We start from the raw sequence: 16962 nt of genomic DNA, 5'->3' as shown, positions 1-16962 counted from the left end.
CATGCTTTCTACTCAACTTGGTGTCTGGACTGCTCTTCCAGGTGCTGGAGAGCAGGGGATTCTGATTTGGAGATGTGATATATGAAGTAGGGATAATACAGTGGCAGTATCTTACTGAAAGAGCACAGATGATTCTGGGATGTCTGTGACATGAAGATGTGTTTTTGCACAATCAGGTTTGTGAGGGACTCAGCTCCAGAGAAAGGAATTTTTATGTCTGTCCACTTAAAATGGGGGGGGGGGGGGGGGGGGGGGTTGGGTGTATATAGACAGCATTTAAGGAACAGAACATGGAACTCGGATTTGCCAGGGAAAGGGGTACTTTTACGAACTGTTGTAGAAAGTTGGAGCAGGGGTTGATTGTGACAGGGACAGGGTAGTGGAAGCGGTAAATGATGTAGAAAATGGGCAAATGAAGGTGTTAGGTGGCTTTGAGAGGAGTTGGATAACAGGAAAGAGAGACATGCAATATGTACAGGTATCCAAAAACATGCGCAAATACACACAAAAACGGAAAAACATGCACTTGAACTTGTGAACCTTGACCTAAACAATCCTCCTCCACCTCTCTCTCTTCCCTTATTGCAACACACGCATGCTCCCATTTCTCATATGAGCCTTTTTTCACATTTTTGTACTTCTTTTTAGATATTTTCGAGTATTTGTGCACATTTTTGTGTGTCTGTATGTATATTTTCATGTCTTTTTCTTTTATCCAGCTCCCCTCATAACCATCTAACACCATTTTCCCATTTCCACATCATTCCCATTTCCCCTTTGCCATCTCCATCACAATGGATCCCTGCTCCATCATTCTGCACCAACTAAGACAAGTATCTCTTTCCACGGTTTAAACCCAGTCCCACATCCTGCTCCTTCAACACTGCCTAAACCATCGAATTCCCCCAAATGGCCTAACCATGAAAATTCCTCTCTCTCGGGCCCAACCCCATTTCACAAAGACCTTCACCTCTTCAGATTCTGGCAGTCCATGTTCCTCACAAACCTTGTACTGCAAAAAGCACATCTCCATAGCAAAGGTATTCCAGAACCACCACCTCTGCTTCTTCCACAAGCTACTGCTATTGTGCAAAACATCACATATCTGCAGCAGAATCCCTTGTTCTCCAGCACCTGGAAGAAGATTCCAGACATCACCTCCAACCTGCTGACATCTGTGTCACCACTACCCCACTCCTATGTCACCCACAGTGTTTCTTCTTGTCAACTCCTCACAGCACTCAGAATCTGCCAAGCCTTTTCAGTTTGTCACATGTCCCAAAACTTCCTACCAACACTCCACTAAATCCTAACCTGGAACAGTCGCTGAACACTGTTGTGCCAATGACGATCCCACCAAAATCTTTAGCCCCACAGGAGTTTCAGTCCTATCCAAAGGGCACACCTTAAACCATACTGGACTAGTCAAAGACCTACTCTCCTTCTCCCTACCCCTGCAATGGGAACACTTCTTGACCAACAATCCCAACATTGAACCCTACCTCTTCCAGTTCATGCCACCATGCAACTGTGATCCTCTCCCCTCCCACCTAACCATACCTTAGTCACCTTCCAGGAATTTCTTACCTCCAACTTGGCAGCACCATACATCCCCTTGTCCCTTGCGAAAAACACAAAATGTTCAGCTAAAACAGCTGCAAAGATTCTACAACTGTGATTATAAATCATAGTGACTTCCTGGCAGAAGGCTTCTGCCTATTATCTGACTAATCCAACTATAAATTCTGCAAGAATCACCCCAACCTAGAAGTCAAACACAACCTCCAGATCCCTGCTTATCACTTTAGGCCCTTCCTACGTGGTCTCCCTGGAATTTATTTCCCTCCTCACCCCCGTAACATGCTTCACACACACCTATTACAAGCTCCCCAAAATGCACAAACCTAACAATCATGGATGCCCCACTGTAGCTGGTTATTGTGCATCCACTGAAAGAATTTTGGCCCTCACTGACCAATGCCTCCAACCAATCGCAAAAAAATCCAACTTCCAACATGAAAAACACCAACAAATTCCTTCACTGACTCTCCACCATCCCCACCCACTTTAACTCCTTGATTCCCATTCATAAATGTTGACACCATTTCCATATACACCAAGATCCTTTGTGCCCATGGCCTTGCTGCTATTGAGTACTAATTTTCTCAACATCCTTCAGACTCTAAATCCACTACTTCATTCCTCATACACCTTACTAACTTTATGCTAACGGAAAACTACAACTCCTTTAAAGGGATGATATACAAACAATCTGCATCACAGCAATGAGCATCTGCATGGTATCCTGTTACACATCCTGTTGATGGGCCATCTAGAGGAGACCTTCCTAGCCTTCCAAAACCGAAAATCCTGGTCTGGCTCAGGTTCATTGATGATATCTTCATGATCTGTACTCAGAGACAAGACATGTTGTCCTCATTTCTTACAATCTCAGCACCCACTGTAATAAAATGGAGCATCCACAACCGTCCTTCCGATGTTACTTATTACACGGTGCTTCAGCACAGCATCTTCAGACTTTAACTGATGCTGAGGAGGTTAACTCCAATAGTATACACAATTCATCAGTGGCCCACATCCATGGACAGTTTTCACAAACTACCTGCAACAATGATCTTGTGCCTCCAACCATAAACTACCAACTGTAATCAGTTGGTAATTGATGGCTGGGGCACATCACTGTTACAGGTAGTCTGTCAAAACCAGTTCATAGATGTTGGCCACTGATGAATTGTGTATAAATATGGAGTGAACCCGCTCAGCATCCATTAAGGCCTGAAAATAGTGTACTGAACAACCGAAACTTGTAGCCATTTAATAAACAACATTGTAAGGACAACTGTAAGTGTTCCATTTTATTACTTAAGTGAACGGCCGAGGCCCCTTAAATTTCTAATCAGAAGGATGAAAATATATCAATACCTTTTCTCTCATCTGCTCCACCTGATCCTACTCAACCCAGTGTCCACCTTCCCCAACATTTAGTTCCTCCTCTCTGATTGCTCCATCCACACTGAACATACCAATCACCAACAGTAGCTGTATTTTGACAGTTGCCATCTCTTCCACACCAAAAAAATTCCTCCCATACAGCTTGGCCACCTGGGGATGGTGCATCTGCAGTGACAATAACTCCCTCACCCAGTATACTGGAGTCTCACCAAGACCTTCACAGACACAGTAGCCCCCAAATCTAGTCCGCAAACAATTTCCATGCAAATTAATTTTCTGTCTCATGTCTCCCCACCACACCCAAGAAACAGCTACAAAGGAGTTTTCCCTTCATCACCCAGTACAATTTCAGACTGGAACAACTGAACCACATCCTTCATGAGGGCTCCGAGTATCATTATGCCCTGAAATTGTGGAAATTCTACCCAAGATCCTTCTTAATTATACTTAGGTGCCCATTTAACCTCCACAACATCCTAGTCCCTCCCTATGCCACTCCCAATCCCAACCCCTTGCCATAGGTGTCATATCATTGTTGAACACCTAGGTGCAAGATCGCTGCTTTCATTCTACACGGGAGCTGCAGCAACACGCTGGTCTGAGCTGCTGGAGATAGTGGTCATGGGTGCATGAGGTGTGCTTGTTGTGTGAATATCAAGTCAGTTAACAGAGAGAATAGTATCAGTGATCATAAGGCTGTGATAGCATCTAGGACAATGCATATCACAAAGAATGTTAAGAAAGGTAAGAAAATTTTTTGCTTAGCAAGAATGAGAGGATACAAATTTCAGAGTTTCCGAGCTGTCAGTATCAAATATTTGGTGATGAGGACAAAGATGTGGAAAACAAATGGAAAAAATTCAAAGGAATCATACAATATGTCCTAGACAAATACGTTCCAAGTAAGGCCCTAAGGGATGGCAAAGACACACCATGGTAAAACAGCCATGTTAGAAAACTGCTAGGTAAACAACAAGAACTTCGCCTCAGATTCAAGAGAAGTAAAAAACTAGTTGACAAACAAATGCTGAAGAAAGCAAAAACGAGCATAAAGAGAGCAATCGGTGATGCGTTCAATGACTTTGAAAGTAAAACTTTGTCAACCAACATGAGTAAATATCCTACAAGGTTTTGGTCGTATGTAAAATCAGTAAGTGGGACATTCATTCAGTGACCCTATTGGAACAGTAACAGAAGATGACAGAGAGAAGGCCAAAACACTGAATTCGGTATTCCAAAATTGTTTCACACCTCCTTATGATCATCACAAATGTCAAAATTGCAGATATTGAGATCACCTAGAAGGTTCTACAATGGCTATGCAAAAGATCTTGCTCCCTTTCTTGCAGTAATTTTTCATAGATCACTTGAGCAACAAAGGGCACCTAGTGAGTGGAAGCAAGTGCAGATTATTTCCATTTTTAAGAAGGGCCATAGGACAGATACATATAATTATAGACCTACATTGTTGATGTCTATCTCTTGCATAATTATGGAAAATGTTTTATGCTCCAGAATTATGACGTTCTTCGAGAAGGAAAATCTCCTCTATAAAAATCAACGTGGATTCCGCAGACAGAGATCTGCCAAAACTCAGCTTGCTCTGTTCCTCTATGAAATACACAGTGTCATAGACAATGGCACTCAGGTTGATGCCATGTTCCTTGACTTCAGGAAGGCATTTGACACTGTCCCAGACTGCCATTTAGTGAACAAAATATGAGATTATCTAGTATTGGAGCACATTTGTGACTGGATTCAAGACTTCCTTGCAAACAGAACTCAGCATGTCGCTCTTAATGGAACAAAATCAACAGATGTACAGGTAATTTCTGGTTTATCCCACGGAAGTGCAATAGGACCATTACTATTTACAATATACATAAATTATGTAGTAGAAATCATCAGAAGCTCTCTAAGGCTTCTCACAGATAATGTGGTTGTCTATAACAAAATAGCAATGCCAGAAGGTAGTAATGATTTGCAGAATGAACTGAAGAGAATTGATGAATGGTGCAGGTTCTTGTAGTTGATCCTCAATGTAAATAACTGTAACATATTGCACATACATAGGAAAGGATATCCACTACTGTATAGCTACACTACTGATGACAAATGCCTGGAAACTATGACCAAATAAAACAAACAGACCCTCCACCACACACCATTGGGTGGCTTGCAAAATATGATGTAGATATAGGTATAGGTGTGTGTGTGTGTGTGTGTGTGTGTGTGTGTGTGTGTGTGTGTGTGTGTGTGTGTGTGTGTGTGTGTGTGTGTGAGAGAGAGAGAGAGAGAGAGAGAGAGAGAGAGAGAGAGAGAGAGAGAGAGAGAGAGAGAGAGAGAGACTGACTGTTCTGTAGTTAATGTTAAGCAACACTTGAGCTGGTGTAAAGAGTGATGCCACTAGGCAATGGTCAACTGGTAATGGACGATTAGGGCAATGAATCATGCTGTACTCTGTAGCAACCCAATGGAAGGGTTTAGGTTGGGAGAATGTCTGGAGAAATTTACTTGCCAGTACAAGTAGTGCCAACATTGAAGTACAGAGGAGGTTGTGTCACAGTATTGTGCTCCCTCAATCAAGGCATCTTCCCTCACAGGATGGAACTATTGTGAAGCAGCTCTAAAAAAAAAAAATAGTGATACCTACCACAGATTTTACAAATTATTGCAGACTGTACACGCAGTGAAGGAAAAAAAATTCCCAGATTTACTGGTTAAAAATATACTTTCTCTCAGGTGAGAAAAACACTTTTTCCATGGTAAGTGACAGTACCCTTTCCCTCACAACTGTAAAGCTTATAAATCCTTTGAATGGTTATGGTTTCATACAGTGGCATCGAATTTCCCAGCACTTTAGAAAAATTCTGAACCTCAGCAAAACAAGATACATTTAATTCCATTCTAATCATGAAACCCACAGGAGATTGTTATTGCACATGAGATTCAACGGATGCAGAGGACAAACTGTCTGAAATTCTTAGGCATCCTTATAGACAACATATGCTTGACTACGAATGTTACAATTTGCAAACCTTAAAAAGGCTTATTTCAATGACATTTAACTCAGATTAATCTACAAAATCGGTGACATCAAAATCTAAAAACCTAAATATTTTGCTATTTTCATTCACTGATGTGTTGTGGGGTAATAATCTTTTCATACAATTTTGCCTACGTCGAAAAGAGTCTTTACCATTCAGGGACAAGGTTGCCAAGAGGCTTGCGTCACAATCTTTTTAACCAAATAGGGGGTTAGCCCCTGCCTCATAATATATCTATTGGATCACGATACTCAAGCTTCACAATCCTTCTCAATATAAAACACATAACATTAGAAGGAAATGTGGCATACATTTCAACCTGAAGAATTTGTCTCTGGTGCGAAATAAACTACAAAACGAAACTTTAAGTCAGTTCTAGGTGTTACTGAGTCTCAATGAAGTGGTGATTATTTGAACGTCAGCTACAAGAGTTCCTGTTTGAAAAAGTTTGTACTTTCCAGATGAATCCTTTAACAGGAGCAGATACGACAATTTCCCATATCTTTCTGTGTCTCCCTGTTTAAATGTCTGTTGCTGGTTTAATTACATTTTATAAATCACATTATTTGTATTCTTTCGGTCATGAACATTGTCTTCGTACTTTATAAATCAAACTTTAAATTGAAGTAATATTGAAATTTGTATTTTAACCTCTGTATGTGATTGTTAATGACACAAACATAATAATGAATTAAATAGTTTGATTCATTCCACATCCATTCAATAACACAAAATAATCTACAGAATAAGTATTACAAAATAAATAAATAAATTAGCAATGAAAGACTACAAGTAGGAGATGAGTTTTGCAACTTGGGCAGCAAAATAACTGACAAAAGCCAAATTAGAGGAGAGATTTCATGTGCAAACTTTTATAGGAAGAAAAGTGATTCTGAAAAATATATTTATTAAAATGTAATGTAAATTTGTACAGATGAGAAGAGAATACAAGATTTGAAAATGTGAGTGCTGAATATGAGATAGAGAGATCAAATATAAGGGGCAATCAAAAAGTTTCCACCCGAGGGCATTGGTGCAGTGATACGCAACACAGCAAAACTCCAATGCACATATATAAGCACTAATGTGCAGCAAAGAGATTAGTGTGACATTTGTGTTTCTCCAACATGTGTGTGGTAAATGCAGAGACACAAACTATGCCAACATTATCAAAATGCATCCCAACACAACCAACATGCTGTTTCTCTTTCCACGGCTGCTAAAGGATAAACACTGGTAGATGACCACTGCAGTTTGAAAATTGTGTTTGAGGCAGCATGTCTGTCAAAAACCATTGTTGTGCATTGCTACACCGAGTTCTGTCACCATATCGCAAATGTCATAATGCAGAAGACACACCACACCAACTTAAGTGTGAGAAACTCAAGCACCCACTCTACAGTCCTAATCATTCCCCATGCAGTTATCACACCTTTAAACCGTTAAAAAGGGCCTCAATGAGTCAATGATTCCCCTCAGATGAACATGTGTGATAGGCAGTTATAGATTTCTTCACATAGTAGGTCATGGTGTTTTACCAAATGTGTATTTTCAACATGGTGCATTGGTGGGATGATTGCCTCAATGCTCAAGGCAATTTTGCCTCATTGGCATATCAATTCTGGAATGTACGGCCTTCAAACAGAAACTATTCGACTGCCTCTTATAACTCACAAAAACATACTAAATAACACAGGGGGAAAAGGAAATTTGACTAAAGGAATGGATTGATTGATAAGATACATCCTGAGTCCTCAACGAACAGTGGGTTTGGTGAAGGAGGGAAGTAGGGGAGGGAGTAGAGATGGAAAGGTAAAAATTAGAGAGGGAGATCAACACTCGAATATGTTACGCAAGTCTGAATGGATGTAGGTTACAGTAGCTACGCAGAGATAAAGAGATTTGCACTGAACAGGTAGCAGCTGCAAAGATAAACAACATGCCAGTTACCAGTGTTCAATAATTTTATGACAGTCTCAGAATGTCAGCAGTGTGATCCTTTATAAGATTTTAACTATTCTAATGGACTTTATAGCAATTATTTATTAAGTTTTCTTGTCTGTTCCATGACTATGTTCTAATAGAATAACCATAATTCTGATTACTGTCATTCCTTTTGTTCCTTATTGATCTCTCTGTTATGTCAAATAATGTAGTTTCCACTTTTATGATTGTCTTCATGAATAACAAAGGTCAACAAAAAAAATCAGAATCCCAAAATGAAAATAATTTTTCAGTGCACACAAAAGTTTTAATTTAGTGTAAACGTGAAAACACCTCACTATTAAACAATAGTTATAGGTCAACTGGCTTATATTTCCTCTCTCTCTCTTCTCATTAAGTAATATAATATATGAGGGTAGTTTGATAAGTTTGGTATATAAGCAACGAAAAAATGTATACTTGCTTTGTAAACAGCTCACCTTACTTCTCAACAGTCTCCCTTGAGGGATACACACTTGATCCAGAAATTCTCTAGACTTTTCATCCCATGGGAAAAATAGGTTCTATCAACCTGTGCAAAATACTCATTGACTGCAACAATCACTTCTTCATTTGATAAAATTTCTTCCCAGAAAGCCACAGTTTCTAGTTAGGGAACAGGAAGAAGTCACTTGGGATTAAATCTGGTAAACAGTGAGGATGAGGAAGCACTTCAAAGTCCAGTTTGTGCACTTTTGCCATTGTTATTGCCGATGAATAATGCTGATAAAAGTGCACTTACTTTATGTGCCAACCTCAGACTTCTTTTAACCAAATGATCCAACAATGAAACATAACATGGTCCAGTTATGGTTCTTGCATTTTCCAAATAATTTACAAGAATTATTCCTTGGGTATATGAAAAACAGTGGCCATCATTTTAACAGCTGCCAAAATGCTTGTTGCCTTATTCGCTTCACTTTTCACCATGCTTTGTACAGTGTTTTAACAGCTGTTTTGACTCTGGTGCATGATGATGGATCCAGGTTTCATCATTAGCCACAAAGCCTAGTGGGTTGTGGCTAAACATTGCTGGAAATTGTTTTGAAATGTTGTGACAGACACACTTTTGGTCAACTGTGAGTAACTGTGGCACCCACCTTGCACAAAGCTCCCTCACAGCCAATTCTCCATGCAGGATATTAGGCACTTAGTTGAGATGCCTACAGTAAGCAATCTCGCAATTTTTTATCTGGAGGTCTTCAACTACCTACATGAATTTTGTCAATGATTTCCTTTGTGGTGACCTCGCCCAGACAGCTGGAATGCACTTCATTTTTGGTGATTGTGCAACCAGCTTCAAATTCATTAATCCAAGAGTAAATAGTCTTCAATGATGGTGCAGAGGCAGGTGAACTTCATCCAGTTCTGTTTTGATTTGTGTGGCAGTCCAAGCCTTCAAATGAAATAGTTTAGTAACAGAACAAAAATCGGTTTTCCTCATTCTCAATCACAATCAACACACTGAGCAATGCAGGGACTGTCAACAATGAATTGTGTGTTCTACATTTTGACATTCTTTATATGAAGCTTGGAATAATCAAGTTTACCAACCATGAAGGAACAACAAAAAGTTCCATTATTTCACAAAATTTATTATATTTATCCAACTGCCCTCGTAGGTTTCTGTTATGTATTTTGAAATGACCAACAGCCAACTGTAGCTCCAATCGTATTGGTATTTCCATTACCATGATACCTTATTTCCATCAATTTGATGTCTTAGCAAACTCAAAATGCCAAGTGAGATTGTCTAATTTCAAGCATTTTAACACACATGTTTAAGACCACAGAAATATAAAGTGGGTACTTTTTGTCACCTAAACACTTCCAATGCTGCTTATGTTTCCCTCCCAGTCACAATCATCTTTCTTCAAAGTTGGAATCAAACACTAATGGGACATGCAAACTGATGTCAACCATTTTCCGTTTACTCCTTGTTGTTACTGTTACTCTTTGGTAGTCATGTGTCAGTATATTTGTAGTCACTGTATTGCATTTACTGTTTTCTTCACTTAATAAAGCCTTCACTTGTATACATAAAATGCCTAACAAAAAGGTTATGGATCCAGGATCAAGAGAGAGTGAGCAAAATTTCATAAATGTTAATGACAGAGGTCATATGCAGAAATCTGGAGTTGGTTCTTAAGTCAGTCATGTGCGCTGCATATTTTTTTCTAATTTTCGTTGATTGATCATCTGCATACTGCCAGTTATTTTATACAGCCAAACTTAAAAATGAGTGATACAGCTTCATCTGGGCTTATATTAGTTAAAACATTGACTGGAAACAAAAACTACTCTGTGTGGAAATTTGTCATGAAGCCAAACTCTGGGATGTTTTAGAAATGCTTCCTTCAGATACAATGAAACTGAACAATTCTTAGAACAAAAGAGCCAGAAAAGCACATTCTCTGATCGTAATCTTCATGGACAAGACAAATTATTCCCATATAAGGGATACGAATATTGTACCAGAAGCCTGAATGACAATGGAAACAGCATTTGAAGACTGGACTTAGACCCAGACTTATATTACAATCAAATCATCATGACCTCCCCGTGCAAGATTAACTGATAATAATCAACCTATGATTATGACACTTGTTATCACAGATTCTATTTAAGTAAAAGCACTACAAGCTATCAAATCTGAAGACATGTGTGGAAATGAAGAATCATCATCATAACTAAATAAACAAAGCGATACAAAATGCAATATTAAATGCTACTAGTACAACACACCAAATCATGTTGCTTAATACTGTTCGAACAAGAGCAAAAAAAAGGAGAAAGCTCATCAAAAAATAATAATGAAGGGAACATAACTAAAACAAAACAAAAAAAAAAAAAACAGCATACAAGGGAGCCTTTCTTGCAGAAGATTCTAAACATTCTCACAGTATGGAAATGTGCTATTTAGATTCTTGTGCCTCAATCAGCATCACCAATGCTGGAGGGGAGCTTCTTAATGCCAAACAATGTAATAGCTCAGTAGTCACCATGCGAGGTTATGGGTTAGTAGCAGAGCCTTCTGGAAGTATAATCTGACCTCCTATACTGGTAACAAAACAGAAATACAGGCCTCTGATGCCATTCACATCCCCAACTCAGCCATGAATTTGCTCTCAGTTAACAAAATTGCACTTTAGTTCATATTCTCTATCATAGATGAATACACATTTCAGTTATTAAAGGTTGCTTTCTGGCTTTTGCTGAAAAGGCATAAAGCAACCTTTAATGACTGAAATGTGAATTAGTCCATGATGCACAATATGAACTAAGTGCCAAAGCATTTCTTATGAGTGGCACCTCCAGTCTGAATACAAGTGAAACAAAACAATGTTACTACCCAAAAGGTAGTGGATTAATGTGGCACCACAAGCAAGGACGAAAGAAGTCCAAAACTACACCGAAGTTCGCAAGGTTTCATTAATTGTGGTCAAGGTTCCCTGTGAGTTGTGCATCTTGCGAAAACAATCACATCTTTCATTTGAAACTAGCGAAAGGTCAGACAGTGTCTATTAGTGGAAATCTTTATTTTCTCTCATTTTTTGATGATTTTTGATGATACAAGTTTGTATGCTTTTTGAAAGACAAGTCCAAGGTCACAATGACGTTTAAAAACTTCAAAGTCTTGGTGGAAAAGCAGACAGACAAAAATGTCAAGAAATTGCACTCTGTCAACAGAAAGGACTATCTCAACAATGAACTAAATTTGAGAAAACCAAATTAATCACACACATGAAAGCAGCCCCAAACATAATGAAAACTGAATATGGAAACATTGAGAGAACTAAAAAGTTTAAGAACCTACGAGAAATAACTGAACATGACATTTAATAGAGAATCAAAAGTTAAAAAGATGAAGAGATCACCACCTCACTAAGGACATATATCATAAGAAGTCAATATCTATCAATGTTAAACTCGCATACTAATCTACAGCAATTAACACAGAAGCTCCCTGTGCAGCAGATTATTTAACTCTGAACAAAAAGGTAATGATGGAACACTGGAAATCACAGAAGGAAAAATACTAATGAAAATTTTGGGACCAGTTAAAAATTAAACACAATGCAAAAGACATCTCAATACTTAATACACATATTGAAAAAAATACACTAATGATTAGGATCCGAAGAATAGCTTTCTGTGGCCACATCCAAAGGCCTGATCCCAAGAGACTGGCAAAAAGACTGTTCATTTACTTCGGTCCATAAGGAGTGTTGAGCTGAAGCTGTCTCTGCAGCCACTACTAATCAAATCTTTCTCCACCCACCACACTTGGAGATAAAAGGCCCCATAAAGTCTGGTACAGGAGCGCCCTTGAGAATTTTAAGCTGCAGTGCAATGACTCACATTCTAAACCCCATCACAAGAAGTGGGATAAGAAGTCAAAGAAGCTGAGATTCATAGGCCACTGCCCCACAAACCATTCATCGACAAGACAACTTGACACACAACAGTCGGTAGGGATGTATTCCTGGAGTACGAGAATTTTCCACGTTCAAAGATGCAGGAGCGGAAGGTTACAAACATCACAGATTGGAAAATGATGTAGTTCTTCACAACATCAATACTTCACGTACAGGGGGGTTAGACAACAATGAACATTTTTATGGTTCTTACAGTGGTCCAATGGAAACTGAAGCTCAAGGTAAGGGACATGAGAAACAAAATATTGACCCTACATTTCAACAAGGGGTTAAACTCTAAGATCAGACGGATGTCAAAACGCACGGAGTGACCTGATCATTTAACTTACCACTTGCAAGGACTTCCAATTAAAGATATTGGTATCAAAGAGTTATTAGAAGGGATAAATAAGGAAGGATGGGGAAAGTGCAACAAAGAAAGAATTCTCACCTCTAGTTCGTAATGACAAACCTCAAGAGGTAGAGTTTACCAGGGGACAAAACCCTCGTAAGACTAAGAGGGTATTAAAGATAAAATCTGGAATTGGCACTACACCAAAAGCATTTAAGGCATGCCAAGTGGTAAAAGGCTGCTCTCACATTGTAGGTCCTCAAGTATGAATCCATTAGATATATCTCATCTATGGCTGCTCAAGAGAACTTTTAGATCACCACGCTGATATCACCTCAAACTTTATTTAACAAAAATCATGACATTCAATTGCTTTCCCATCTCACAACAAAACTATCGCCTTACCACCTAACCAACAACTCTTAGTAATACTAGAGTTCTGTCTGTTACCACAAATTCACCAAAATTTAATGCTTATAGGTCTGGCATACTACACAACCTGAAATGGATTGCCATCCTCAGTAGACCACATATATACATTTAGTGGAGATGGCGCCATCCGTTAGACCTACTATGTTCTAGTAAAAACACAATCTAAGCCACCATCCACAAAAAATAAACTGAACATATGAACAACACCTAGAACTTTAACATAGAAGGAAAAAACATTCTGTGTACACAACATATGACCACTCCAAAGAATATAAGGAAAGCACACATTATTCACTAGACCCAAAATTTTATGTTTCCTCGAAAATAAACCATATGACGGAAGTATTTTGACAATCTGTCCATAACACCACTTTCTGCAGGGGAGAGTAAATACTGCACTAATCATAAAAACAGGAATATTAAAACAAAAACAAAAAATGGAGTCAGAAAGAAACAAAATGTTCATATGTACAACAAACCTCTAGTATCTACAGCATATAAGCACAGCTAGATAAAATAAAATATATATAAAATAGTAAAATACAACCATCACGAAACCGTAGCAATCATTCCAAAACATAACTGACTAATAAATTGTTTGTCAGTATTAAGATCCATTCGAAATACAAACTGACTGACAAGCAATTTTAGTGTGAACTTTGTAACAGTATTAAAAGTACAACAATTCATTTCATATCACTTGTGAATTAAAATTATATGATCACACTTTTCATTTTACTTCAACATAGATCAGGGGAGGGGCGAGTAAGGCAATAATTATCTGCACAGCTGTGACTTCTGCTATTTTGGACATTATACTCAATTCTTTTAATCCATATATTGGTATTGAAAAATAAAAAAAAGCATATAACTTATGAATAAATACTGTTTTCTTAGTAGCATGTAGGCCCCCTACTTTAGTTTGTCCCTTCAGTGATACAGATTACCATAACTTTTTCCCCACCCTTGTCAGGTTATCGGCATGTGTGTCCATGTGGGGAGGGAGGAGAGGGAGCAACAGACAAGAGCAATTCTATGTCAACATTTGTAACACAAATTATTGAATGAGGCAGCTGCAATAAGGGTGAGTAACAAAACTGTTAATAGAAAACGATTGAATCTCGAATAAATAAACGTCCTGCAGGTTCCATAATGTCCCCACTAAAGTTAAACTTAAAAATTCTCTGTGATACAGTATAGGATACTCTGATTGTACCTGCCAATTTGGCACTTAGTAAATAAAAACTGTTTCAGTGCCACAAACACATCAAATGGGGGTAAAGGTAAGAGCAATCAGAAAACAAAAAACATAGGGAGGAATATTATTAACTTTATTATGAGTTTAGTACATATTATTGAAACATTTTGCACAGACTCACATTATTCAATACTCACATGTCAATGTTGCACACAACACCTAAAAAATTATTATAAGTGCAAAGGCACCATAAACGAGTGCACAGGGATAAGCAATTAAGGCTCTCTGATCCTGGTCTCCAAGTATAGTAACGAACAAACGTGATGCTGATAGACTACTGTATATAACTGCCAATGTAGCTATTAAAATACCAACAGTGTTTCCAAATAAACCAATGAAGGGTATCGTTAGTACTGGAAGTAAGCAATATCCCAGTACTGAAGCTACAAATGGAAATGGTATATTTGTTTTGGCTGCCATTAGGTTCAATAAGCAGTACATCAAGATGCAACTCGACACTGCTATGCCATAAATGTATCCAAAATGCGCTTTTCCGCCAGTGACGAGAAGCGAAACTGCCATTATAATACAAAATGCTAGTGGCCCAGCCAGGTCAGGATCCTGTAGCAAAAAGGCAGCATCATCCGTAGGTCCATAACGATGAAATGGGTTCAATGCAGCCACTGTTTTTTCCATTATACGAGTAGGGTCAATACCAAGTTCTTCCAGTAAAGGCGGTTCTTCTTCATCTTCGGCGTTGTTCCACGATTTCTGAAATCTCTGCCCAGTATACGATTCTTGATTGTAAAAATTTTGAGATGCTGTGGGGTCGAAGTACATATCTTTCGCGGCTGCATCGTTGCGTTCACCGCTGTCATAACTCTCTGGGAATGTTTGGAACTGGAGCTGATCTTGCACTTCGAAATTTACGTCACCCACATTGTAACCGTATTGGTTCTGAAACTGTTCATCATATGAATTCATGATTGAACTATTTACACACTTAACACAGCTTGTAATAACGTCTTTAAGCCGCAAGCCTTTTCCACAATTACAACATTCACGCCTCAATTCACTGTCTGCGAGCTCCTACGCACCGTTTACATTCTGCAGGGCTCTTGTCAGACACAGAGCGCTACCGCGGAGACACGAGAAACTACTATCGATTCATGACAATTCGGAGCGCTTACAATGGCTTTTTGCTAATCTAATAACAAAAATCGTAAACAGAAAGAAAGTAAATTTTGATACGTCTATGATATTTGAAATATCAAGTAACAGTATTGTGTAGTGACATGCACAAATTGAATATTTTTAGTACGTTTAGTATCTCACAATTCACACTGGCCGTCATGTCATGTCATGTCATGTCTCGTCTCAATGAAATGAAGTAATGAACTGTAACATGGCTGCAACATGAGAAAAAGAATCAACGCCGCCTTTATAGGTGGCGTTAGTAGAATCGGATTGATTAGAAGGTCGAATTTATTTGTATGTTGTAAGGCATTTTTAGTGTTATATACGGAAATGCACTGAAAGATGCAGATACAGCAAGTTCTTTGTTTAAATAAGCACTTGTGGCATGCCTATTTATTGTTAAGCAGCTCTCTGATTGTGTGTGAAATAGTCTAACAAGCATCAGTGATCAATATTTATGTGGTTTCACTAGCTAACCCAAACACTAACAAGGCACCTGAACTATTAAAAGCCAAATACAACATGTAAAGAAATCTATCTTGAAGGAAAATGTATTGAGGGAGATACGACTAACTCTCGAAAATTTGTACTAGATTAGCCCTCAAACCAAATTTTCACGGGATGTGATTGCAGCTGGCAACACTGTGTTCCTTCTAGTAATTCTGGGGGGTAGTTTGACGTAACAAATGAAAAAAAAAACTGAAGCTTCCACTTTCCAAAAAATAAAATGCGATTCCTCTTATTCAAGCTCCTCATATAATGCTTGCAATTCCCCTTATGTGCCACGTAATGACTTTTTCGCACCCACGCACTTTCTCTGTGTTGTTTTGCACTTCGATTTCCCTTCTCTAATATACACGCTATCCCTGCACTTGAATCCAATAAATGTCAATTTTGTACAAATGTTGATTCCAGCATCCATGTATATAAGCTACTGCATTGTGTATGTGCGCTTCGCGCATATAAACGGTAGACTTTCACTTTGCGAAGATCGCAATTCACGCGGAAAGAATAGTTGATGACACCAATGCAAGATGGGATCAAGTGCCTTGACGTGACATGACAGCACGTAACGGACAATATGAGTGTGTGAATCGGCCTTAGCCATTCACATATAGGACCTATCTTGACTATCCATCGTAGTGGGTTGGTAGCAACGCAACCGTTTATTATAGCAGTGACAGAAGAAATGGCCTCAGGCTGCAAGGATGATATTCTAAATTTGTTTTTAATTTCGATTTTTCACGTTACATCTTCAGATGTACGATATCCCTGCACACAGTTAATTTTTTTCCTAAAGTTGCATACGTCAGTACATACATAACAAAATAGTCTCTATAATTCTCATAGGGCATATTTTAT

General features: G+C 38.6%; 2 protein-coding genes across 6 annotated transcripts in view; both read right to left on the bottom strand.

The window, feature by feature from the left end:
• LOC126279128 (CCR4-NOT transcription complex subunit 6-like) overlaps positions 1–16962 on the bottom strand; it is an 811221-nt gene that overhangs the window by 36291 nt on the left and 757968 nt on the right. The window lies entirely within an intron of this gene.
• Positions 14516–15501, bottom strand: LOC126279131 (protein YIPF5-like). Its single transcript, XM_049979625.1, has one exon. It carries the CDS (start codon positions 15385–15387, stop codon positions 14623–14625), a length of 765 nt encoding a protein of 254 aa, XP_049835582.1. The 5' UTR covers positions 15388–15501; the 3' UTR covers positions 14516–14622.

The sequence above is a fragment of the Schistocerca gregaria genome, chromosome 6, assembly GCF_023897955.1.
Source record: "Schistocerca gregaria isolate iqSchGreg1 chromosome 6, iqSchGreg1.2, whole genome shotgun sequence".
NCBI lineage: Eukaryota > Metazoa > Arthropoda > Insecta > Orthoptera > Acrididae > Schistocerca > Schistocerca gregaria.
This window is presented reverse-complemented; position numbering and strand designations above follow the sequence as displayed.